The 25,854-nt window shown below is 40.7% G+C and overlaps 1 protein-coding gene across 10 annotated transcripts in view; it reads left to right on the forward strand.

Annotated features, from left to right (window-relative positions):
- ZNF385D (zinc finger protein 385D) overlaps window positions 1-25,854 on the forward strand; it is a 549,735-nt gene that overhangs the window by 279,401 nt on the left and 244,480 nt on the right. Inside the window, exon 1 of one of the 10 annotated variants that reach the window (XM_081883284.1) lies at window positions 2,854-2,878. The exons of the other annotated variants lie outside the window; for them this stretch is intronic. Coding sequence (XP_081739410.1) covers window positions 2,869-2,878 — 10 coding nt within the window. The 5' untranslated portion in view covers window positions 2,854-2,868. Of the gene's footprint in view, window positions 1-2,853; window positions 2,879-25,854 lie in introns of those variants that run through there. 10 annotated transcript variants of the gene reach the window in all.

A 25,854-nucleotide genomic window follows, 5' to 3' on the forward strand; every position in this document is an offset into this window, starting at 1 on the left:
CCAGCTATGCAGAGCTACATGTGTTTCGCTATTTCCCCCCCATTAATTCACAGAAAGCATAACTTTTTGTTAGCAGTTGGTTGTGCTGCCTTTGGCTTGCTATTCATCAGCAAACCAAAGGATGCTTGATTCAAATTAGATGCCTTTTTATACTTCTGTGTTAGTCAGATTCAGTACTCTAAACTAATTGTATGTGTGTTTGTGTGTGTGTGTGTGTGTGTGTGTGTGCGCGCGTATCTGAAATCAATTTATTCAGCAAAATTAATCTGGTTAGTAAAAATGCTGTTGGCAATGTACGTCATAATGACAAATCCCAAAATGAAATGGCATGTTTTGGCTGAATTATATATGACTGCTGATTGTGTGCTCTTTGCTACCAGACATAATCATTAATTAATTTCCAAGTTCTTACTATAGTGCATCAATCATTTGGGGCAATTTATATGTCACACTATCTGTTAAATATTAAACATATCTTCCTGCCTTTGTTTATCCAGAAGTAACTTATACTATAGAAATGGTTTTAAACACACCCACCCACCTTTGTTCTATATGTATTCCATGTTAACACAAACCCATTGCTCTGGTATTTTGGGATGCTTAAGGCTTCAATCCTAGGTTTCCATGATTTTGAATAAGTTTCATGGAACAACAATGGACTTGCTTTGGAGTAACCATGAACAGGATTGCATTGCACTACAGTGGTTAAGCATCAATATTATATTCAAGTGGTAGGATTCAGTAGTATGCTAATATTGGGTTTGTGAAATAGTATGTTAATAGAATAGAGCTGAATGGGGGTGTTATGTGCATGTGTGCTGGGGGGGGCATTTCCTAGGTGGCAAAATAGGGTCTTCTACAAATGCTGGCCGTGGGGCGCTGAAGGGCAAGAGGTGGGGTTGCGTAGGGATTGTGGTTATAAATACTGTAGGGGGCTTAATACAACTGGGGTGGAAGCTGAGGGGGTTGTGGAGGCAAAGTTGGTTGGGTGTGGATCATGGGGGAATCAATAGAGGGTGAGGGGAGGGTTTTATCTCTTCCCTCTCTTTTGTTCCAGCATCCCAGCCAGCCAGTGCTCTGGTTCTGCTCCTGACTGGTCCAATTCAGCCACGGAAGCAGCTCCCCCTTGCACGCAGACCACCTTCATTTTCATGCACCTCCTCCTCTTTCCTATTCCCCAGCTCCCCTTTGCACACACATACCTTGTTAGTACATTCACCCCTTTCTCCTACCTCTTCCTTTTCTCAAGTCCTCCTTCCACGCAGATCGCCCCCACATGCACGTCTCCTGTCCTCTCCTATTTTGCAGCCCTCTTTGCACCCCCCATTATGTTATTTGCCGTTGTATCTTTTTAGATGAACATAATTTTAATAGCAATCCAGTCACTTGGCTTGTTGCATATTGTATTATTTATATGATGTTAGCCACTCTGAGCCCGGCTCCGGCCGTGGAGGGCGGGGTACAAATAAAAAATTATTATTATCATTATTGTTCAGTTAAAGAACGTTAAGTTCAGTTGATTGATGTTGTGCATGTATGGATGTTTGCTGGTTAATAAAATACTTGAATCTGGCATTTTGTGTTGGAGATAATACATGGTACCAAGAGTGAAATACATTGTGTGAAGGTATTATGGAATATTTGAGGATTCCACATCCTATATTTATCTCACCTGAGGCAGCTGAGGAATGGAAGAGGGTGAAGTTTGAGTACTGTTCAAAGGTGTTAGCTTCTGTATTGTACCCATATGAGCTATTTCTCCTTGTAACCCCTGTGTTCTTCCCTTTTGAGTCTATTCACACCCCTCCCATTGTTTTAAGCCACTACTTTCACCCTCAGTGTTCCTCTCATCTCATTCCCATATCACGGCCACTTCTGTTGTGCAACCTGCCTTCTCTTCTGCTCCCCTACCCAGCTCTGACTTCATGCAAATCCAGGATTGTGATGAGGCACTACAAATCTTCCAATGCAGTCTGCATAATGACACTCTTTTAATTTTTTTTTATTATAAATAAGAAATAGTTCAAGCATGCAAGCAAAGTATACATAGAAATGCAAATGTGGGTGCCTTTATTTCACTTTATCTCCTAGTAGTAGTAGTAGTAGTAGTTTGTAAACCCCTTACTTTCAAATTCTTCATGGCTATGCACTCGATTTTTAATGTATGGAAGTGGATTCCTCCTAGATTAGAGAATAGGATCGTGGTTATTGAATACCTTAAACAAATATATCAATAAAGGTCTAGCTCTTAAATTTAAGCCCTGGTTAATAGAGCTAGGACAAATGTATTTGATTGCAACTTGCTTTCTGTAGTGCTCAAACATGCATTTGAATATGTAAGGGGGAAAGGAGAGGTGCTCTTGTGATCATAAATTACACCATAAATGCAGGGACTCTGCCACGCTGCAGTTGAACAGCTCTTAAAATGCAATGAGAAAAGCAGCAGATTGACAGAATTTAGATGGATTGGTTTGATGTAATTTCAGGGTGGCTGAGTTATTTTTCTGTGACAAGCTCTCTCATCCAAGTCTTTTGAAGAAAACTGATTCTTTGTCTACATGTCTCAGCCTGCTGTCTGTAGCAGATTGTGCATTGTTTCCCTGCATATTGTAGGAGTCATCTTTTTCTGGACAAAATCAAATGATCACCTATGAAAAAGCTAACTGCCCTGAGGCTATATGTCCAATTGCTAGTGGCTTATTCAGCTTTGACACTTCTCAGTGTGATCCTTACTGGTTTTTGTAAAACAGGCCGGCAGGGGAAAGGCTCAGGAGACTTTATTCTATTCATTTCTGTAATAGTTTTCATGCCACTGGAGGCTTAAGAAGATTTGTACTACCAGCTTTCTTTTCATTAGAAGAGACTGCAATGCTGTTGGGTAAGTTAATGCATGTATGCCTTTATTTTTTTAAAGGTGAGAATTATGAAATCTATAAAGTTCCTATAATGTGTTATTATTTTCATAATTATTATTGGCTTGTTTTTTAAATATTTTATTCTGACTGTATTTTAGCAAACATAAGAGTTTAAGAACTGAGGCATTTTCATGTGTGTGGGCTAGAGAATTAGGAATCTTGACTGCTCTTTGAATGCAATATTATGCTTCGCTGATTATTGGCAGAAGGATGTTTAAATTCCCCCTCTCCCTCACTCCTTGCAAGCAATCCTGGTTATATTTTAGCATAGTTCTTGCCTTGGAATTTCATGTGTTTCCTTTTGCAACAAAGTGCAACAGTCTTGCAGAATTCACTTTGGACTGCACAATGCAGAAATGTGCCATGCTTTGATCAGTGCTAGATTGGCTTTTTGAGGGGGAGAGTGTCTACAATTGCTTCAACTAGAATAAGCTGAGAAAGTAAGAGATAAGCTATGAAACTAGTTTTAGAGGCAAACTACACATTTCTGTTTTCACGAGACTCTCAAACACAAGTTTGTTTCCCTACTGAGATAAAAAGCAGCAGTTAGTTATCAAATTTGCAGTGTAAGAACTTGCTTGAGGGTGAGGTCTAAGCAATTCCTTTCCTTCCTTTATAAAAATATTTGTATACCACAGTTTCTTTTTTAAAAGACCAAAGCGGTTTACATCTATACAATACATCTGTACAATAAAACCACACAGAAATTAAAACAGATAACCAACTGACTTTATATTCCCTGCAACATCATAATATTTATAGCGCAGTCCTGTGCATGAATACTAAAAAAAAGTCACACTGGTTTAAGTGGGATTGTTCTCTGATTACTGTGCATAGGATTGTAGCCTCAGTCTGCCCCTTTGACAGAATAGCTATCAGTACGGTTGTTTGAATGTTAAATTCATCTAAGATTTGCAGCAGCTTCAGTTCTGAATTGGCATAGGTACAATCTGATCCACAATATTGTTATGTATTTTGATTTAGTCAGTTTAGTGCCACTGGAATCAGTTGCTATAATGTGAGTTGCACAAGTGCGCAACCATGCTCAAGAGATGCTCAGTGTTTTTGAAAATCCAATTTGTTCCAATTGAACTTTTGCCGGAAAGGGTCCTGGAGGGCTGTGTCTTAGGCAGCTGAATGAGTAGAAAACTTTGTTTGGCCTATAGATTGGATTTGAAAGTATAAATATTAAAATAGAGGTAATAGCTGATAGATGTGTTGCATGTTGCTTGTTACAGAAAGGAGGTTATCACAAGCAATAACTTTTCCAAAAGGCAGACACCATATATGTACTCTATAAACAGAAGCAATGCCAGTGAAAATACACATTAAATTTTATTGTGAATTTTATACTTCCCATATTATACTTCCCATATTTGGGGTTATTGTTTCATAGAATCATGGAGTTAGAAGGTACCCCCAAAGAATCCCTTTCAGATGTCCATCAAACTTCTGCTTAAAAAACATTGAAAGGAGAGTCTACCACCTTCCAGTTTGCATAAACTGAGTGCTGCTAAGGAAGTTGCAAAATCTGTAGAAGGTGAATTGTCTAGCTCTATTTTTGCATGCACGCACCCCCCGCCCATGTGCTCTTTTTACATTATCTTTAATACCATTTGCCCTGAGACTGGAGAAGCAAGGGGAAGCATACCCTGCCCTCTGTCACAAGTTAGAGAACTAAGGTGCTATCAGGTAGTTGAATTCCTTCTATCCAGAAAAGAACACCAGCAAATGAAAATCCGCCTGTCTCCGAACAGATATCAATGCTATTCACAATTTACCTCTTCATTTTGCCATTAACAAACTGATTCATCTTCTCCACCTTTTCTTTCTCCCCCTTGTGCATTTTGTCTTTATACAGTCATACCTTGGGTTACAGCCACTTCAGGTTGCGTTTTTTCAGGTTGTGGACCGCCGAAACCCGGAAGTACCGCAACGGGTTATTTCTGGGTTTTGGCGGTCGTGTATGCACAGAAGCACTAAATTGCGCTTTGTGCATGCTCAGAAGTGCCGAAACGAAACCTGTGCATGCGCAGATGCACAGACGCTGGTTGCGAACATGCATCCCACCCAGATCACGTTTGCAACCCGAGCGTCCACTGTGGTTTGTAAACAAGACCAGGGTCTCTCTCTCTCTCTCCCTCCCTCCCTCCCTTTCTCTCTCTCTCTCTCTCTGTGTATGTGTGTGTAATGTGAGTTGCTTTTGGAGACAATGGGGTAGACTAAGTTAGTTGAACTTGGGTCCTATTGAAATCAATGAGATGTTAGTCACGATAAAAGTCCCACTGATCTCTTCTGACTTGGGCTGGATCCAAGCCACACCGTAAAGCAGAACAAATAATAATAATAATAATAATAATAATAATAATAATAATAAGTCATCTAAGCAAAATGTATATCATTTTTCCTGGCTGTTTCTAAATAGTCAGGTAGATTTGATGGATTCCAGACTTGGATCCGTTGCCTAGCATAACAACAATGGTTGATTATGCATATGAATGCAGCACTCTGGGCCTAAAATTAACAGCCATTCCTCTTGCTCTCCCAGCCCAGCAGAGGAGCACAAGAGAGCTCCCCACTTCTGTGCAGGCAGCTGTGATTATGTGCAGTGAATGATATCATCAACGTCAATTGACAGTACACATCCCTGCTCCAAGCTAAGTGATGCCTGTTGCAGGGGACGGGGGACTCCAGGCATTTTATTGAGTTAGGTATAGACCAATACTTTAGTGAGTGGTGAATAAAGGGAGGTAGCACCTGTGCATCCCTGTTGAAAGCGGGAGTTCAGCAAAGTGAAGCACAACTAAGGCAAACAAGGTGATTAATCCATGTAGGAAGATGATTTGGGGAAGAAAGTGGCTCAGCTTGGACACACTGCTTCTTTCCTTCAGTTTATGGAGTGCAGCTTTACTTCATTACCCAGTCACATGTTCACTTAGACTTTCACTTAAGATGATCCCTTAGAGTCACAGGTACTTTGGAGAAGAAACTTTGTCTGAGAACTGAAATGAGAATGCAATCATGAATAAAATACTACTTTTTTTGTATATCTGGAAATATCTGTATATCTGGAAATAATCGAGAAACAATCAGAAGTCCAGAAACACCTTGCCTTATTATCTATTTTTTCCTACATAGAAATTGGCCTATTACACCACTCTGGGTGGTATGTATTTCTTTAAAAAAAGCTTGTGTGTGTGTGTGTTTCACATGTAACCCCTACACACACTTCTGTAAGAGAGGGATCTTTTACATGGGTCAGCGGCGTGCTACTCTGAAATTACATCTAAGAAGTTCAGAATCCTAGGGATTTACACCCACAACAACAGCACGCTTAAAAAGATGTTTATTACAGATGGGTGAGAAAAGGAATTCAGTTACCAGCTAATCAAGTGTGGTGCAGCATATAAACATAAATTCATGGGTACATTTAACCTAATACATTTACAACCCTAAATAAAATAAGTTCTTAAAAGAGTAAAAATATTACCATGCTAACGACATGGATGAAAAAGGGTGGAGCGTCCCCACTTGACATGAAACTCCAGAAGGCAGAAAGGAGATTTAAAGTTATATTTCCAATGCATAGAGGGGATCCTGTTAATTGGTAGCAATGTGTGCCTGTGTTGGTCAGAACCAGAAGCTTGGGCCAGGGAGTCTACGCCTTAGGTTTTTGTAGGATTTCCAGCTCTTATACTCAAAAAGCTCTGCTATTGCAGCCGGGCAATAGAATGCCTTTACCAAAGAGCTTCTTGGTCCAGTGTGCTGTGCTGCACTGAAATGCTCCTAGCACATAGTGGGATTCAGATAAAAGAAGAGTATTCAAAGCACCCAAATCCAATCTGTTTTATGGGAATTTAGTTTCATAGGAATGCCTGGAAGCAGTGGCAGACCTTGGGGTCTCAAATTTCAGTGGTGCCCTGTGCAACACCAAAATTTGCTAACCCTCCCGCTTTTAGCATTCCATTTTAATCATAGTTGCAGTGGCCCCTGTGGCACCCCCAAGGCTCAGCGCCCAACTTGACCAAACCATTTGAGCTCCCCAAAATCAGCCACTGCTGGAAGTGAGGTTAAGATGAAGTAAGAAGGAGAAACTAAAGTTTTCTCCACCCTTTTAGAGGTTAGGTGGGGTCTCCTTACTAAAAGTTGGAAATTAGAGTGGGCTTAATGATTGTAATCGTGTCTCAGCCATGTTTTCTGCTGGAGTTTGGTTATCAGGAAGTATGGTATAAATGGCATTGTTCTGTTTGACCAGGTGTGTCAAACCTTGATCTGCAACATAGTTGAGTTCTGAATTGGGAAAGAGAGAATCCTACTTCCTGAGCTGACTAGATTACTTGCTGGGAGGTCTTGGCTCAGGCAATCATGATTTTTGCCAGTCATCTCTGTTTTGCTACTATATATATTAAAGTAAGGGCTCAAACACAATGTGAAGGTAAAAAGTTGAAGGAATTGTGTTTCCCAGCATGCACTGGCTGTACCAGCTTCCCAATTCAGTAAACAGAATGGAATACTAGTAAAGGTAAATGGTAAAGGACCCATGGACAGTTAAGTCCAGTCAAAAGCGATTGTGGGGTGCGGCGCTCACCTTGCTTTTCAGGCCGAGGGAGCTGGTGTTTGCCTGGGTCATGTGGCCAGCATGACTAAACTGCTACTGGTGTGAGGAGGACAGTGACGAGTGCCAGAGCCCACAGAAATACTGTTTACCTTCCTGTCACATTGGTACCTATTTATCTACTTCACTGGTGTGCTTTCAAACTGCTAAACTGGCAGAAGCTGGGACAGAACAAAGGGAGCTCACCCCGTGGCTCAGATTTGAACCACCGGCCTTCCGATTGACAAACCCAAGAGGCTCAATGGTTTAGACCACAGCGCCACCCTCATCAAATACTAGGGTTCTGTGAGCTCCTATGCTATAGAACTCAGTCTTGTTTAATGTGCAACACATAATCTTTTGTTCAAACCCCTCATTCAGAATAACTCCCCAAATTACCAGAATCTAAAGTTATCAAAAGATGATGGAAACTGAGGCAAACAGTACCATTAAAATAAGAGAGATGGTCATCACTCAGGAGTGCAGTACTTCAATTTTTTTCCCACTTAGCAGATTAGCTGAAAAGAGGCCATTTGCCCCCTATGATTAAAAGCACCAAATTTAGTGCCTAAGCGATTATTGTTATTAAAATTTCAGATGTCTCTCTAGGTGAACTCAATTACAGTGACACAATGGAGCAAATAAATGTAAAAGCCATTGGCCTTATTTTATCCTAAAGGTCAAATACATCAGACTGAATAATGGTTAAAAAGACGTGAGAACCACAAATGGAGCATTGATCAAAGACATTTTGGATTACAGGCCTCTTTACCTAGATTTAAAAAAGTTGTCATTTGTTTCAGCCTTGCACTGTGACAAGGTTTATATATGCAGTAAGTGTTGGGTTTAAATAAGCAGTAAGTGATTTTCGTAATAACTTTTGACGTCTTCCATTAATAACCCTTTTCAGTATTGCTGTGCTTTGTTTTGCAGCACAGAGATTCAAGTCTTGTTTCTGTTGTCTCCATAGTAAAACTTGCTAATACAAAGCAGTTGTATAAAGCTACTCTCCAAAGGTCACTAGTGAGCAAAAGAAATGCCTGCAGTGAAGCCAAGAGCCAAAGCCAGAGTGGATTAACAACAGGTGTCTGCCTTGCCCAATGGGTTCATTGCAGTGGATTAGCCTAACAGCTGATATTCAGAGATGTGCATAACTTCAACAGTGCATAGAAGGAAGGATGCTGATCTGATTTGTCCAGGATACCACTGTAGCAAAATGAGTCAGTTTGTCTAGCTCTGCTGCAGGTCAGTCGCAGAACTGTAGTAACTGTTTATCAGACCAATGCTTTGTGATAATATTGATAGGTACACTAGTTCCAAAATTGTGGAAACCTTTTGGAGAAAGTGTATTTTTGAGGTTTGATGGCTCATAAAACTACTTTTTTAAAAAGTAATACCATAAAATTACATATCAATGGAAAGATAATCTAATGAAGAATGTAATGCAACAAAGTTTGTTCAATTATCTGTATTCTATCAAAAGTTATAGCCAAATAACCAGAAAAAGGAGTGTTTAGAGAGCCAATCAGGTGTCATCGTGTTTTGGCTCATAGCACCACTTTTTTTGGGGGGGCGTAATACCATAAAATAATATATCAATGGAAAGATGGTATTATTTTATGGTATTACTCCAAAAAAAGGTGGTGTTATGAGCCATCAAACCTCGAAAATACACTTTCTCCAAAAGATTTCCACAATTTTGGCCACTACTGTATAATCTAGGATTGTTCACCAGTTATTTGCCTAGACACTTCCATGCCGCTTCTCCACTTTTGTGCCAAGTTTGCTTAATTCCACTAACACACCTGGAAGTGCTGGTTGACCCAATTGAGCAGAGCAGCATAATGGATTGAAGCACTGGTGCTGTTAAAAGCTATAATGTTCTGCTGGGGCCTGATTTCTGCACTACTTATTCCGCAGTCCTGTTTCCACGCACCTGGGAGTAAGCTCCATTAAACTTAGGGTTTTATATGCAAGTATGAATACCTTGGATTTCACCCAGTAGCTCAGTGGCAACCAGAGGGTGCTTCCAAGACTTGTGACACATGGCGCCATTAGGGTGCCCCCTCTGGAATGAATGAATGGATGAATGAATGAATGAGTCCTCTGATAAATAGAAAGAGAAACAACAGGATTTGTTGTTACTTTACAGTGGATCTGAGTCAATGAGCTTTTTTCAACTTCACAGCTTATGTTCGTCTTTTTGTTTAATATCATGCTTTTCAGCCTGTGAAGCTTATCCTATTATTCAGTTAGTAAACTGTTAGGATTAAAACCATGAATAAATAGTTTCAATTAAAAACCATGAGTGTAGAAAAATCAAAATAAGTTTTCATGCTCCCTTTCATGCTCTCTCTCTCTCTCTCTCTCTCTCTCTCTCTCTCTCTCTCTCTCTCTGATAAAATCCTTGATTCTTCCTGCATTTGTCCAAAACTATTCCCATGTTACAATTTTTACAGCAGTGATCACTGAAGTTCTTTTTAAAAAAGCACTTTGGAAACTATTTTTGAACATGCTTTACCTAGATTGCAGTACAAACTAGGTCAAGACATCAGAAATCCTGACCTTAGCTTTTAAGTTGGGACACAGGTGGGGTTGCTACTGGCCTGCTTTCTGCTGTGCCATACTTTCACCACTATAGGTGGGCAGAAAGCAGTGCTGCCGTTATCAGTTCAGCTGCTGATTATTTGTTATATTTGTATAGTGTCCGTCTAGTATTCTATAAAAATTAGATTTTTGTAATTTCTTTGACCAGGTGGGAAATCCGGGTCAGGGGCAATGCTTACATTCAGAAATTATAGAAATCCTTAGTCCACAGTGGCTTACCGGTTTGTTCAAAGTCCACACAGTACTCCTTATTTTCTTCATGGTTTCTTACAGCTCTCTAGATCAGTAGAAAGTACATTCTCAATACCTAACAATAGGAAATATAAAATAGTTCAGACAGTCTTGCTGTTCAGCAGCATTGAGTTGACACATCCATTTGCTCCACAGGCAGCCTGGTATTTTCATCAAGGAGGTCTTCATTCTCTAAGCTGTATGCTGTTTAACTGGGGGATAAAGATCATGATTCAAATCTTAAAGTGAAATAATGACATCTTTCCCCTTTTCTGTGCTTAATTTCATTATCAGGCTGTAATAGACCAACATAGAACAGACATGGTGTCTGACATCCAGGATCTCCATGAAATTTCCCTGCTTCTTCATTTAACTCGTGTACAGACAGTAGTTGATTATCATTTGGTTGCCTCCTTATAAACTAGGGATGGGTTTGGAAAACAGGTGATGAACAGGTTACAGTGCACATGTTATGCTTACATAACGTCCCAGGATAAGATGCTGCCCTCTTCTCCCCCTCCCATGCAAAAAAGTGAGGGAACACCAGTCAATACACTAAAACTGTTTATTGCGGGGCCAGAGGGATAATGTGAGATTTACTCAGGTCCCCAATTCACCTTGGGCAACTGAATTGGGACCTGAGTTCTTCCAAGAAAATTGCACAAAAATTACACAGTACCCATTCTTTCTTTGTTTGTTTGTTTCATTTATATCCCACCTTTTCTCAGTGTTAGGGAATGGTCTGAATCTGAAGATGGGGGAATGCTGTCGCAGGCAGATCAGCTTCTCTCAGAAGAGGAGGGGGAATATTCTCCCCCCCCCCAGGGTTTTCAAAAGCAGAGAGAAAGGCAGATACAGACACAGAAGCTGAACAGCTTATAGAGGAGCTACCCAGCTATGAGATAATGACAGGAGAAGCAGAAGGGAGGGGACAGCTAGGAGAGACGTCAATTGAGAGTATGGGGGACCACCCCCTGTCCCCTGACTCGGAGGTCTGAATGTATCAGAGAACAAAGGAGGCAGAGGGAGGGAGGAACTTCCAGTTGGCGCCTTTCTTGCTGCGGAAGTTGTAAGGAAGGGTTAGAGTAGACAACTGGCCTCCTTGCAGAGAGCTGTGTATTTGTGATCACAACATGAAGCTGCAATAAAAGGACTATAAATCTATCAACTGCTCATTAATTCTTATCTGTGAAGTTACCAAAGGGAAGGGAGGTCTCTCTGAGCTTGACACTCAAGGAGTTCAAAGTAGTGTACATAGGTGTCTCTTCCTCCCCACTTTATCCTAACAACCCTGTGGAGTTGGTTAAGCTAAGAGTGAATGATTGTCCAAAGGTCGCCCAGTGCGCTTCATCGCCGAGTGGGGATTGAAACTCCGGTCTCCCGGATTCTTATCTCACACTCTTAGCAGTATACCACGTTGGCTCTCTCCAACACCACACTGTAGTAACTGCTTCTTTATTAGGCAGATGTATTACTGATTGGACTGCTTCCTTTGTTCTGAACTAATAATCAGAGAGGCAGCAGAAGCACCTTAGAGGCTTTTCATGGGATATACACAACAGAGAAGGCATCTACCGGAAATCTGAACTCTGAATAAGTGCTGCAAGTTGAAATAGACAGCACTGGTCTATCATTGTAAGACAGGTTATATAGAAGTAGATGACCTGTGTATTCTAAAGATAGAAGGTGGGCTCTCTCTCTCTCTCTCTCTCTCTCTCTGTGTGTGTGTGTGTGTAAGGTAACTATATAAGTGCTCAATTTTTTTCACGGAAAAGGTTGAACTCTATGGAAGACTGTTTATCTGTAACTCCAGACAAATTGAGTTTAGGAATTTGGAAAAGCAAGGAATTTGAGAAATCCATGTGGCCAGAGCTTACAAATGCAAGAAAATAACTCATGCTTGCTTTCCCTCTCTTTCTGAATGTTACGAGAACTAACTGCTTAGCTCTCCCCCACTCTCACTTATTAACCTTGTGTTAAGGAAGAACTGTAATCCTGAAAACATAGACAGAACCCATCCGTGTGCATGAACCAGTTTAGATGCATAGATGTTTCTCTGGTTACATTCCTTCAAGCAACTGTTTTTAGCCATTCAACAACATAAACAGAGAATAGATTGTGCTTCATTATGTAATATTAAAATTTTTAAAGTCTGCTTTCCTAGTTTCAATCACCACACTTGTCCTTATTTTTTATCTTCTGAAATGTGTGTTTCAGATTAAGAAGCTTGAATGTCTGCTGAGAATCGGATCCAAACATGCCATGAATTAAAATATTAATACTTTGCTTCTTAATGAACAGAGACACTAATACCACTCTGTGTATTAGTCTTTCATGCTGCCATGCTGATTATGAATATAAATTGCATTATGGAAGAATGCTTTAAAAAAGAATTAAATCCAAATGTAGCATTTGGTGTGCAAAGTACATTTGTTTTGAAGGTTGTGTTCAGTGGATTATTTCTGTCAAGCTTTCTATTTATCACCTCTTTAGCCATAAGATAAAATATCCCTTTCTGTTGAAATACAATCACAGTAAAATGCCACCTCATCTAAACAGATGACTGTAATCAAAATGCACTGTTTTTAGAAATATTCATATTTCAAACAATTATGTTTAGTGACTTCTTGCCAGTTAGGCTTGTTCAGCTAGGAGCTGCATTTTAATGAGAAAGCGGAATGGGCTTTAGCAGATACGATCCATTGGCAGAAACACAATCAAATGAGGGAAAGGTTTAATTGGTTTTATTTAATTCAATCACATCTACGGTTCTCAACAAAGACAACAGAAAAACTGTTGTGGAGCTATGAAAACTGAGTATTTTTCATTGACGTTGTCATTCATTAACTCCAAATGTGTGTATGGTACATTCATAAGGTATTAGAAAGTATTATTATTTTGATTTAAAAGTATCAAATTATTTTAATTTCTTTCTCAATTTTGTTATTCCTGGAGTAGTTGGTCTAGATTAGCTGAGAAGCTCTAATGAATAGATAGTCTAGAACCAGAATCACAACCCAACCACTTGGTGAGTTAACGCAGGGTTGACTATGGTGTGTCATGAGTAATGGACACTGTAGGTTTAGGACATTACGTGGTAAATGCTCCCCTCCCAGATAAAGATTTAGCATTATGGCATATTTTCCGTAACGTTGTTGTTGGCGTATGACTTCAAATGAACAATCAGAATCCACTTGTGTACAGCATGATATTAGCTAAATGCCTAGCAGCTGTTTCGCAAGTATGAGACTAAAGCAACCAAGCTATAAATCTGAGCAAACTGCATGAAAGGCTATATAATGCAAACCGATTACTTTAGGTCTTGAATTAATCTGGCTGTGAATAAAAATAACCAACAACATACCCTCTTCTAATTTTAACAGCCGCTGTTGGGAAAAACTTGACAGATGGATCATTACATGAGTAACCATTACAAACCAACACTGTGATCCAACAACAACAACAACAACACCACACACACACACACACACACACACACACACACACACCTAGTCCCCATGAAGGCGGACCTTTAATTTTAATCTCTATGTCAAAACCAAACAGTTAAGGTGGTAACATTAATTGGATTTAAATACTGTGTACAATACAAGTAGCCTTTTGTGGGCTTCATGGTTTTAAAAAAGAGCTGTAGACTGTCTTGTATTTTGCATTATGAAAAGCAGAAGGTGTATGCTGACCTACTTTGACCGTAGAGGCTCTTCACGTGGTGTAGCATATTATTTAGTATGGAATTTATTCACATAAATGACACGAATCTCCATACAGCACTGACATGAGGATATTCCACACAACTAGGTTTGCCACCTTTGTTCTGGCAAAATACAGGGCAGGGCAGGGTGAGGCGGTTGGGTGGCAATTTAAATAACATTGCATGGATGTCAGTACGGTACACTTCATTACCCTTCAGGGGTGCAATGCTGTGTATGGAAGCATAGGAGGGGTTAACAAATGAATCTTTCATTTAATTGGCTCATTTCCATGTAACATAGTATAGAAGACAATGTACCACAAAACTAAGATTGTGGAAGAACGTACCATCACAAAACTAATTTTTCAGTTGTGTTTTATAGTAGTGCATGTATTTAAGGAGATTCCATGTAGGGGTGGTTTTTATGTTCATAACCAGAGTAGCGTGGAAAGCACTTTTAGCTGTTTGAATCCCATGGCACTCCAGTAACATATGCAGGAAGAATTTGGATTGAGTGAATGATGTACCTCCTTTCCATGTCAGCACTGTCAGTAGCTGCATGGGGAAGACATTACATCGTTCAGAAGCCCCATGTTGTTTCTTCTTTTAGACATTACCCACTTTGGGACCCAGAGTGGTTCCCATGAAACTCTGCTAACATAAATTCAGCTTTATTGTTACTACTGTATACATGATTGCTATCATCCTGGTATTTTATGCAATCTGCCATCTATTCTTACCATTATTTCTTGGACGTGGACATCCGCCTAGCTTGACAAAATTTGGCACCCTTATTTGCATTCAGTTAAGTGCTGCTACTTATAGTGATTTAATGGGCTCAACTCTTTTGTCCACTCCTAGCTCCCTTGATTACCTTAATAGCAGGTAATTCTAATATCTCCTGCGGCAGTGTTCCTTAGCAACAAAGGAATTAGAAGAATAACAAGTGGAAGCCTGAAAAAAAAATATCGGCAGAAAGGCTTATTCTAATTGGTGTAATCTAAATTCAGCCCTTCTTACCTCTGTGCAGCCAACTGCAAAAGCACACATGAAGAAGTGTTCTTCTAAATGGAACAATATTCATTTTTATCTCAAAAATGCTAAGCACTTGGAAGTCATGTGACTCACCAAAGGAAATAAAAAGCCTTTTTGGGAAAATCCGGAGCCATCCTAACCCTCACCAGAGAGGATTAGGATTATGCAGAAGAGCTCCTCTGTTGGGGGAGATGTTCTCCACTGGTTGCAGCAGGCTGCCTACCCTGCCTGCCCTGGAGGCCTCTGATAGGTCTATAGAAGGAGCCTGCTGATGGTCTCTACTGGCAACAGGGGCTAAATTGGGGTGTTCTGGGATGCTGGCGGCGGCCTTGGATCTGCAGACTCAAAGCTCCCTGGACCTGATGTGGGTATTTTCCATTCAATTGTAAATTGGGATTTCAAATCCTATAGGCAACCTTCATGAGTAGACGAGGCTCCCTGCTTCAGACTTCACCATTTGACTTGTGGAGGGTGACTGGTACAGAATTGCAAGGGCGTGGAGCTTACTGTGCTTTGTCCTATTCACCCTGCTCACGTGTAGCTTTTACATGCAAGCAGCATGCCTGAATAGGGCTCATAATAACAACAGATTGACAGTGTCTGGCACCATTATGGCATTAAAGTAAATGTAACATTAAGGAAAACAGGAAAAGGACAGGAAAGAGCAGGAAAGGGTGAATTATTGCAACGACCTTAAAGGTAAGATTCATATTCTTATTTCAGACCAAAATGGGGCAAGAATCCGCTCCAAACTTTATCTGAGAGCTGCATATCAGCAGCTTGAGTTTCACCCTGGCTCTAGATATATCACCATATTTATCTCTCACTTTCACCTTGGGTGATACAAAGACTAAGCTTTGGTGTCTCGTCTTCTGCTGAAATTTTTGAGAATGTAATCCAAGAAACTCTAGCCGGGCTCCCTGGTGCCTTGAACCTCAATGATGACATTCTTTTGTTTGGAGCAAATCAGAAGCCACATGATGACACCCTTGAAACAGTTTTGGATTATTTGCAATACAATCTCACACTGAATCCTGGGAAGTGTGAATACAATGTGAGTTGTTTGGTTTTTTCCCTTTCATGTTTTCTTTCTCCTGAGCCAAAGAATGTGGCAGCCGTGCAAGAAGCTGCAGAGCCACAGACTTCATTTTAGCTAAGGAAGCTCCTTGGCCTTGCCAATATTGTGGCTTTTTAATCCCAAATCTAGCCATCATAACTCAGCCCCTAAGAGAGCTCACCAGCAAAAACAAAGCTGGGAATCAACTGATAAATATCAAGCAGCTTTATTTCGGCTTACAGTGTCCCTTTCTAGCTATACAACAATGGCATATTTTGAGCCCCCAAAACACACAACTCATAAAAAATGAGCCCTTGTTAGGCTTGAGGGTCTTTCTACATAAACAGACTCCAGTAGCTGTATATTTATCACAGTGTATGCAAGTAAAGCACCCTCAGCTGTTGAATATCACTTTTCACAAACAGAATGAAAAGCATTGGCTGTAGCACTTCAGTATCTGAAGAAGTGTGCATGCACACGAAAGCTCATACCAAGAACTAACTTAGTTGGTCTTTAAGGTGCTACTGGAAGGAATTTTTTTTGTTCAGACCAGAAAGTCATTGGAAACCAAAAGGGCTTCTACATCATTGTAGGCCATGCAGTGCAATGGGGTTGTGTGTATGTATGTATGTATGCTCTCTCTCTCTTGGCAATGACTGATTTACACATGTCCAATTGACATGTGATTGCACACATGTGTGCATTGTGGCAACCCAGAAGTGGCTGGGAAAGGGGGTGGGGCAGGGGCATAATAGGCATATTGCACTCTGCTATCCCAGAACAACACCCCCAAGCAAATTGGGGGTCGTCTGTATAATACGGTAGATTTTGGCTTGATAACACCGGCTTGTGTGGATATTTTCTGTTAAGGAAAACAAAAGCAGGAACTCTAAACAGAATAGCTTTGACTATAATGATTATATTATATACTTAACTGAAATGCTGTACAGAATCTCATGATCTTTTTCCAAGGTGCAATTAAGTGAGTTTTCTGTCACTTTTATTGAAGCAGTTCACCACTTTGAGTGCCAATTTGGCAGAAAATCTACTTATAGATGCCTAAAATAAATAAATAACATAGTTTCCCACAGAAACCAAATCCCTGCTGTTCAGCAACCATCACTTTGGCATACAAGGTTGGAATAGTATAGTGTTTCTGGATGTTGGCCGCTCACATAAACTTAGTGTAAGCAGTTGTGTACTTAATATGCACTAGGAACAGAATACGTTTAAATGCATGCATTTGACGTAGTTAAGTTCCGTGTTGTGATCAAGTCTTCTGTATGCTGATTGAGGGATTATGGGAAGTCATTCATATGTGCAATCAGTGTTACAAAAAACTAACAGAGGGCTACTCCTATGGGACTTCTGGCTGCACACAGCCTCAACCTGGCCCTTCAAAGGTTGTTGCAGGATTTCCCCTTGTTAGTTCTCCCTGCAAAAGGATCTCAAAGTGAGTCCAAAGTGATTTGCTCTCTTATGGTTCTCTGGTGGATCACAATAAGAGAGCTGTAGAACTGCTATGGTCTTTGTTGCACTCGGGTGCCACCAATATAACTGACTTGAAGGAGCTTAATAATTTGGTGCCTTATTAAAGGTAAAGGTACCCCTGCCCATACGGGCCAGTCTTGCCAGACTCTAGGGTTGTGCACTCATCTCACTCTATAGGCCGGGAGCCAGCGCTGTCCGCTGACACTTCCGGGTCATGTGGCCAGCGTGACAAGCTGCATCTGGCGAGCCAGCGCAGCACACGGAACGCCGTTTACCTTCCCGCTGGTAAGCGGTCCCTATTTATCTACTTGCACCCGGGGATGCTTTCAAACTGCTAGGTTGGCAGGCGCTGGGACCGAACGACGGGAGCGCACCCCACCACAGGGATTCGAACCGCTGACCATGCGATTGTTGGTGCCTTATTAGGTGACACAAAGAAACAAGGATTTTTTAGCTTCCCCTGAAAATCCTCAGGTTCTGGCCTGGCTCCTGAGATTGATAAAAGTATTTTTTTTTTAATAAAAAAAATTATAGACCACTTCCCATCAAAGCATTTCGAAACTATATGCAGAATAAAATTGCAACACTAAAATATTGAAAAGATATAAAATCAAATGAGTTTTAAAATATACATAAATCTGAATAAAACCATCAATAAGCAATCAATAAGCAATCTCAGGGATATACACTGTATCTAAAATAGGCCAGTAAACTAGGTGGTCAAAGCCCAAGTTGGGAATTGGCCTATTTTGGGTGCCTCCTATGTAGGGAACAGTCCAAGCTGCTACTGGATTCCTCACAGCACTTTGCCTGCCTGTCCATCCAGCTTGTACTTCTATTTTGCCTCCCACTTTTTGCCAACTCTAATCACCAACCATCTTCTACCTTCCTCACCTGCAGGAGATCATATCAGAAGACTAAATTTGAGCCAGAGCCTACCAAGACTTAGCTCTGAAGCTTCTCTTCAATTCCATGGCTTTGGGGCATTTGCAGTCCCTTTTCCTTTCTGCTATGTAACCACAACTAAGCACTGCATACTCAAGATTAACTTAACTGTCCAGGGGTCCCTTTACCTTTACTTAGGATGAAATATAAGGACTTTTAGCCTGTCTAGGTATGTCTTCTGAAAAAAGGCTGAACTCTTGCTCTTACTTTTGAAGAAGTCAAACCTTGAGGGCTGCGATTATTCCAGGATGGGATATAACAAGCCCCAGGGTGAACCAGACCTGTGATCTTGACATGACAGGAAGATAATATTTATTACAGAATTTAAAAAAATGACACCCCCACCCCACCCCCCAAAAATGAAACTCAACTACTCAGTTCATAAAGATATAAGGCAACTGTGGAATTCCAAATAAGCAGGAAGAGAAGTCTGTCACATACATTTGTAGATTTGCTGAGAATGGGTCTGATCTCGGGTGAAGTCTGGGGTTAGAAAATTTATAGTTTTGTTTCTGTCACATCCTATCTGTATCTTAGCCTCTGTACTTGAAGCAAATACAGTTTTATGTCCTTAAAGCATGTATGGCCTTGTGTGTCAAAGACACCCAGAACCAGTTTATGAGAATATTAGAGTGGTGTTCTGCCTGGAGGAAGAGCCATTTTTCTTGGACTAACTCTCCAGTGTAGACAGCTAATTTAGTAGCACTTGCAAATGTGCAGGTGTCATGTCCTTTTACTGCTCTGGAGATAGTTCAGCTTTATACAGGAGTCTGATGAAACTAGAGAAAAACCCAATATTCTTGTTAAAAGCAGTGGAGCACAATCTTAACAATGGTATGAGGTCACAATTTTGCCCATGCACTTCTAGATAGTTCTGGTTCTAGATAGCTCTGGTCTTAGATATATTTATAAACTTATAGCAGTTTCCTCGTTCTGCAGAAGGAGGAATCTTGTGCTGAGGTGTGTGGGACATCTTCAAGAGGTAAAGGAAGAGGAATAATCTTGTATTGGTTCTGATAACTCTTCATTACTTTCACATGCTGTTTTTCTGCCCCTGCCTGGGCTGGATTCAGATCCTGCACTTAAAAAGAAGACAGAGGGTGTAGGATTTAAGCACTGCGTGAAGATTTGTGACAAGTGAATGGATCTTTTAGCTGACACTAGTCTCTCTTTACCGCCCTGTATAGGGAAGCTTTTTAAGGTTTAATGTTTTGCTATGTTTTTATATATGCTGGAAGGCACCCAGAGTGGCTGGGGCAGCCCAGTCAGGTGGACGGGGTACAATTAATAAATTATCATCATTATTATCATTTCAGCATCACTGGCATTGGCCAATGAAGGCAGTGATAATGCCCACCCCAGCCTTTAGTTGGGGGGGTGAATATACCCCCTACCTTGGAGGAGAAAGGCTTACAACAGAGGAAGGGAGGGAGGGATTCCCCACATGTCCTCTGTTGACCCAAGGACTTCCTCTTTGTCTCTTTTCAGCATCCCACCCTCTCACACTCTGAGCAGTGTGGGGCTTTGCCAGTCACCATGTGTGGCTAAGTAGGATTTTTTTTGGGGGGGGATAGGATATGCTGTGACTGGTCTTTGGGGAAGGGCATCCTTTTTTCATCTATTCAACACTGTTCCTAATTTTATTGGCCTTCATTGGGTTTGGAGTAATCGGGCTATTGACTGTTGATATGCAGTGGGACCTGACACACAGCTGTGTTCCTTGGCCCTGCTTGGTTTTGTCTTCTGTCTTCCTTGCCTTGGCCTTCTGTCTCCAGGAGGGGACTAAACTTTGAGCTCCTGGTCTTTCCTTCAAATTTTCTGCTCTCTTTTTTCTCTCACACACAAGGGGCACAGAGGCCTTTTGGATGTTAGGAGCCTCTTCCTTTTATCCTCCTCCTGAGGTCCCCAGTTTGCCTGTCTACACGCTTTCTTTGTTAGGTCTGCTCCTTTGGCCAGAGAACACAGGAAGTGGGCCAGCTATGCCACTTCACCCGGAAGGTTCAATGCTCATTTGGGACACAATGATTTTTACTACTGTCTAGTAATCTACTGTTCAGAGATTAAGGCTGTAGTCTTAAAAACACTTGCTAGGGTGGGGTTACAAAATGATTGTGGCCCATGGGCCCATTTGCAAACTAGAGAAATTGTTGTGGGTACCACACCCACCCACCCACCACCACTACCACTACCACCTATTCTATCGGCGACAATAGAATGTTTCTGTCAAGTCTAATTTCAGGAGGGAGCAGGGAGGAGACCTTGCAGGCACTAGGAAAGGCCTCTGTGAGTATAGGACCACCCTTGGTTGCTACATTGGTGACCTCTTTAGTTCCACTGAAAACGGTGAGACTTAGTCTTTAGTTCACAAGCATAGGATTGCACTGCCCATCTGTGGTTGGAGACTGGGCTATTGGCATCGCACTACACCTGCTTTACCAAAAGCAGCTGCTTCTCCTTTGAATAAGCTGCCTGGCTGTTTCAAATTAAGCTTCATATAGGAAATTCCTGTGTGATTAATATAGCCACTAGGTTTAATACGAGACACACCATACACAAAACAAACAACAAAACGCCCCACCATGTGCGGCATTTTAAGGAAAAGCCCATATCATTCTATTTTGGACCCTTTCTGGTATATATGGCTAAAAATTTATTTATTAGATTATGCAGCTTGAAATCGGCAGCTGTGGAATTCCGTGGGTGTTAACTTCTCCACCGGAGGGAGCCCATATTCCGTGAAAACATGCTGAGAAATGCATTGAGAACTGGGCAGGAAATCTATTCTTAAAATATGGTGTGTCGTTTGATTAGAAAATGTGCCCTCTGTGATCACGACAGGTTTTTATATTTTTGTTCTTAAATTTAGAATATAAGCATAACTATCCAGTAATACATTATCAAAAGCAATTCAGTATAACAGTATTCAAACAATATTTACTTTGTTTCACAGAAATATACCTACCTGTAACAGTTTATATCACAACTACATTGTTCAGAAGCAATGGACAGGTGTACAGTGTAAAGTGAATAATATAATATTATATTGTATAATATCATCCAGTGTACAGTGAATAATATAATGAACACTTTACCTAAAAACTGTAAGAATATCACTTAGATATTCAATAGAATAAATTTTATTTAAAATACGACAGGGTCCAAGGCAGAATTAGTGTGTGTGTGTGAGTGTATGTGTGTGTGTGTGTGTTCTCCTGGCTATTTCAATGGTCTATGTAAAGAGTGGGCTATATGAAGGTCTTCCCCACTAGTGGGGAATCATTTGGCAGAGTTCCTCTCCTCCCCCCCCAAAAAAACTTATTAAAACTTCTATTGCTTGTAGCATTTGAACTAGCCAGTATTGAATCTGCCAGAACTGAGCAGATACAGTTCCCCTAACATTATCATGATAATGGGTGAGATCTTTGTAATATCCTAGATTCCCTATCAAATTTGCTTTTTCATAGATAGTGATGATATTGCTCTTTTTCTAATTTACCTGAAATTGCTGTTCTGGTCCTCCATTATAGCAGCACCTAGCCTCTATAGATTTGATACAAATTAACGATCCATAAAGTGATGTTCATACATCTGCGAACATTTCTGATATGATTCTGTTTGGCATCATCCCATAACAATCCATTGACAAGAAAGAAGGTATTAAATCTGCTTCTCCCACCCGCCTCCTTCCCTGTTATATCTTTTTTATTCTTTCTTCCTTTGTGGATTATTTGATTTGTCATTTACCTCCCCCCCCCCCACCTCCCTTGCAAGCTGTGTACTCAAACCAATTTGTGATAACATGACCAGAAAGCTAAATTCAGCACAGAGTTCGTGCTGACATTGTTATTCTGCACAAGAGGCCCTGATGGGGACAGATAATGCCATAATTCAGATAACATGATGAAATGAGATCTTGTATCACAAAGCCTTTGGTGGGCGAAGAAATGCAAACATCTCCTCTTTTAGTATAAATTAGAAGAAGATGTGGGGTCATATTGAAGCGTCAAGTGTGTTTTTCTAGCATTTAATCCAAACGCCAACTTTGGGAGCCGGCTCGCACGTGTTCATTTGTCACAGAGCTTTTATGCACATTTCTGAAGTCTGAGATTGACTTTGAAAGTAGTTTTGATTTCAAATACTTGGATGGAGCAGGGTGTGTGGGGCAGTCAGAAGCAAAACATGCACCGCACTATATTTATCCTGGTGAGTATTTGCATAGTAAAATTCATAAGCACAGGAGTGTTGTCTGTTTCTGGTTCTAGTAGGATGGCCCTTAAGAATTATTTTTGGAACTCACAGGGCCGCATATAACATCCCTTTGTTCATGGGGATCAGGCTGTGGATAAAATACAGCCTAATTTTTGGGGGGGCATACGTAACGTGGATGTTCATGTGGCATGAGATTCTGACCAGAGAGAGAGGGAGAGAGGGAGGGAGAATAAGAGAGAGAAACCACACAAGTAAATTTGATTTCAGAACTGAAGTTTTATTAAATTCCTTGGTATTTTTTTTTTTAAAAATGTAGAAATAAATATATTCCTTCCTGAAGCAGGCCTAAGTGGAGAGATAGCTAGAGAGGTTTTAAGTTCTAGCTCCCCTCTTGCTATCCTTGGAAGGAGTAAGACATATCAGACTTCATCTCAGCCAAGCATTAATAGAGGAATGTAGGTATTAGATATGGGATGCGGGTGGCGCTGTGGTCTAAACCACTGAGCCTTTGGGGCTTGCCGATCAGAAGGTTGGTGGTTCGAATCCCTGCTATAGGGTGAGCTTCCGTTGTTCACTCCCAGGTCCTGTCCACCTAGCAGTTTGAAAGTGGAAGTAGATAAATAGGTACCACTTCAGTGGGAAGGTTAACAGCATTTCCGTGTGCTGCTCTGGTTTGCCAGAAGCAGCTTAGTCATGCTGGCCACATGACCCAGAAGCTGTCTGCAGACAAACGCCAACTCCCTCGGCCTATAGAGTGAGAAGAGTGCTGCAACCCCAGAGTTGTCCACAACTGGACCTAACGGTCTGGGGTACCTTTACCTTTACCTAGGTGTTGGATGGCTGGATTTCTCTCTTTTTAAAAATTATTTCTAGCAACTTATTTCCCCTGTTCAAAACAGGGGAAACGAGCCCCTAGAGCAGGAATGGGGAAATTAGCAGCCTTCAGTTTTTGTTGGACTCCCATCATTTGCAGTTAGAGATGGTGAGAGCTGTAGTCAACAACATCTAGATGGCCACAGTCTACCCATCGTTGCTCTAGAGGCAAAAGGAGAAGGAGCAAGGAGGTTGGTCAGACAACATTCCTTCTAAGAAGATGCTGCTTGGCTAAGCACAAGTCTGATAGAGTGGCCTCCTTCCTAAGATCACAGAGTTGGCAAGGTGGATGCCAACACTTGAAGATTAAGGGGCAGGCTATGGAATTAGCCCTTCAGTGTTATAGCAAAGCAAAACTCTATGTTCCCATGCCTCTTGAGCCAATTACATAGAATGAGCTGAAGAATAGCGCTGTAGGTTAGAGTGTGGTTCTGACAACACCAGGGTTACTCCCAAGTTTGATCCCTGTAAGGGACACCTCCATATTCCTGCATTGCAAGGAGTTCGACTAGATGGTCCTCAGAGTCCCTTCCAACCCTATGATTTGATGAGTTTGTAGAATTCTTAACTGTATTATTTCAGAACTGAGCTACATGTTAGGCGTGAAACATGCCTGACAATAAAAGGAGACTTAGATGTCCCTAAAAGACTTCCCAAAATAAAATAAAATAAAATATAGGCTCAGGACCGGGGGCCAAAACACTGGCTCTGCCTTTCTGTCTTCTGCCCTCCCATACCAGCAAAGTAGCCACTAGAGACTGCAGTCCAGATTAGGAATGTGGTGCAGAGAAAAAACAGGTTTAATATCCCCCACCTGCATTGCTTTTCAATGGAAAGTCATCCTTAAGGTGCTGTTTGCCCCATATTTAAAGGTGCTATAATTCCAGCTCGGACTGAGTTTATTGCCTTCCTCAACCCTCTCCCTCAATTTACTCTTTCTGTGGGTTGTTTACACTTTGGGGATTTTCTGCAGAAATAGTAAAAGCAATTTAAATGAGAAAATAATAGGGGATGATATTCATATGGGGTGTGTGTGTGATACCATGTAGACACTGTGAAAAACTTGCATGCATGAGCAACACTGAGTCCTCAATAAATTGACATGTGGATGTGCCCAGGGTTAATCTAAGCAAATTTTGGCAAAATGGCTCAGGCATGTCTGTAAGTTCCTTAGTTCTCCTTGCACATTCAGCCAAAATAATGTAATGTATTTATTTATTTTAAAAGTCATTTGCGGTCTTTGCATTTTAAGCTTAGAAGGGGGAAAGCAGTTTGCAGTTCTTCTTTTCATCTGTAAAGCGCATGTAATCAAAGTCATGACTCACAAACATGCAATAGGTCTAGTTTAAATTACATAGAATGCAATGCGATCTTTGATATGGAGGAATGCATTGAAAGGAACAAAGGCTTAGAAATGTGTGTGTGTGTTTTTTTAATGGCAAATTAAACACTGAAAGTTCACAAAACTTGAAAAGAAATAAAAAATGGAGAAGCAAATTAGGCAGCCATCTACAGGATACATTTAAGTGACTAATGCTGAACTATTTTTAAAGATTGCAGATCCTCTGAGAAGGCATCCTATTATTTACATACAGGCCTTATTAAGTGGCAAGGAATTGCTATGGTTTAATATCCAGATGATTCTCACACACACACACACACACACACACACACACACACACAAGCTTAATTTAAGAAACTTTTTTTCCTTTTAAGATGCCAAATGGACACAAAGTAAAGATGGGATTTGATTCTAACAAAAGAGGGAAATAAGGAAAAGAAAATGAAAGTATTGTTTAAGTATTCATTTACAAATAAAGTTTATCAAGTATGGATTTGAAAAATGCCTTTAGCATAAAGCATTAAAATGTGTAAGTTTTAAACTTCCTCTAAGTTTCCTTCTCTGGATAAATTTCATACAGTTAGTAAAAAACTGAATTGCTGGCTTGGGAGCTGATCCTTTCAAGCCCTATTGAAAAGAATGGAGTTGCTCAAGAGGGATAAGACATAGGGATAAGACAGCAGATATGGTTATGGATTAAGAACTGATTAAAAGATTGAAATCAGGAGGTAGGGGGAAATGCTGTCATCACAATGAAAGGAAGTAAGTGGCAGGGATAATGCTTTGTGAGGAGCTCCAAAATGATTTCCCCAAGCCTGATGAACAGGCAACAAAATTGCAGATAAA

The sequence above is a fragment of the Podarcis melisellensis genome, assembly GCF_964234715.1.
Source record: "Podarcis melisellensis genome assembly, chromosome: 12".
NCBI classification, from domain to species: Eukaryota; Metazoa; Chordata; class Lepidosauria; order Squamata; family Lacertidae; genus Podarcis; species Podarcis melisellensis.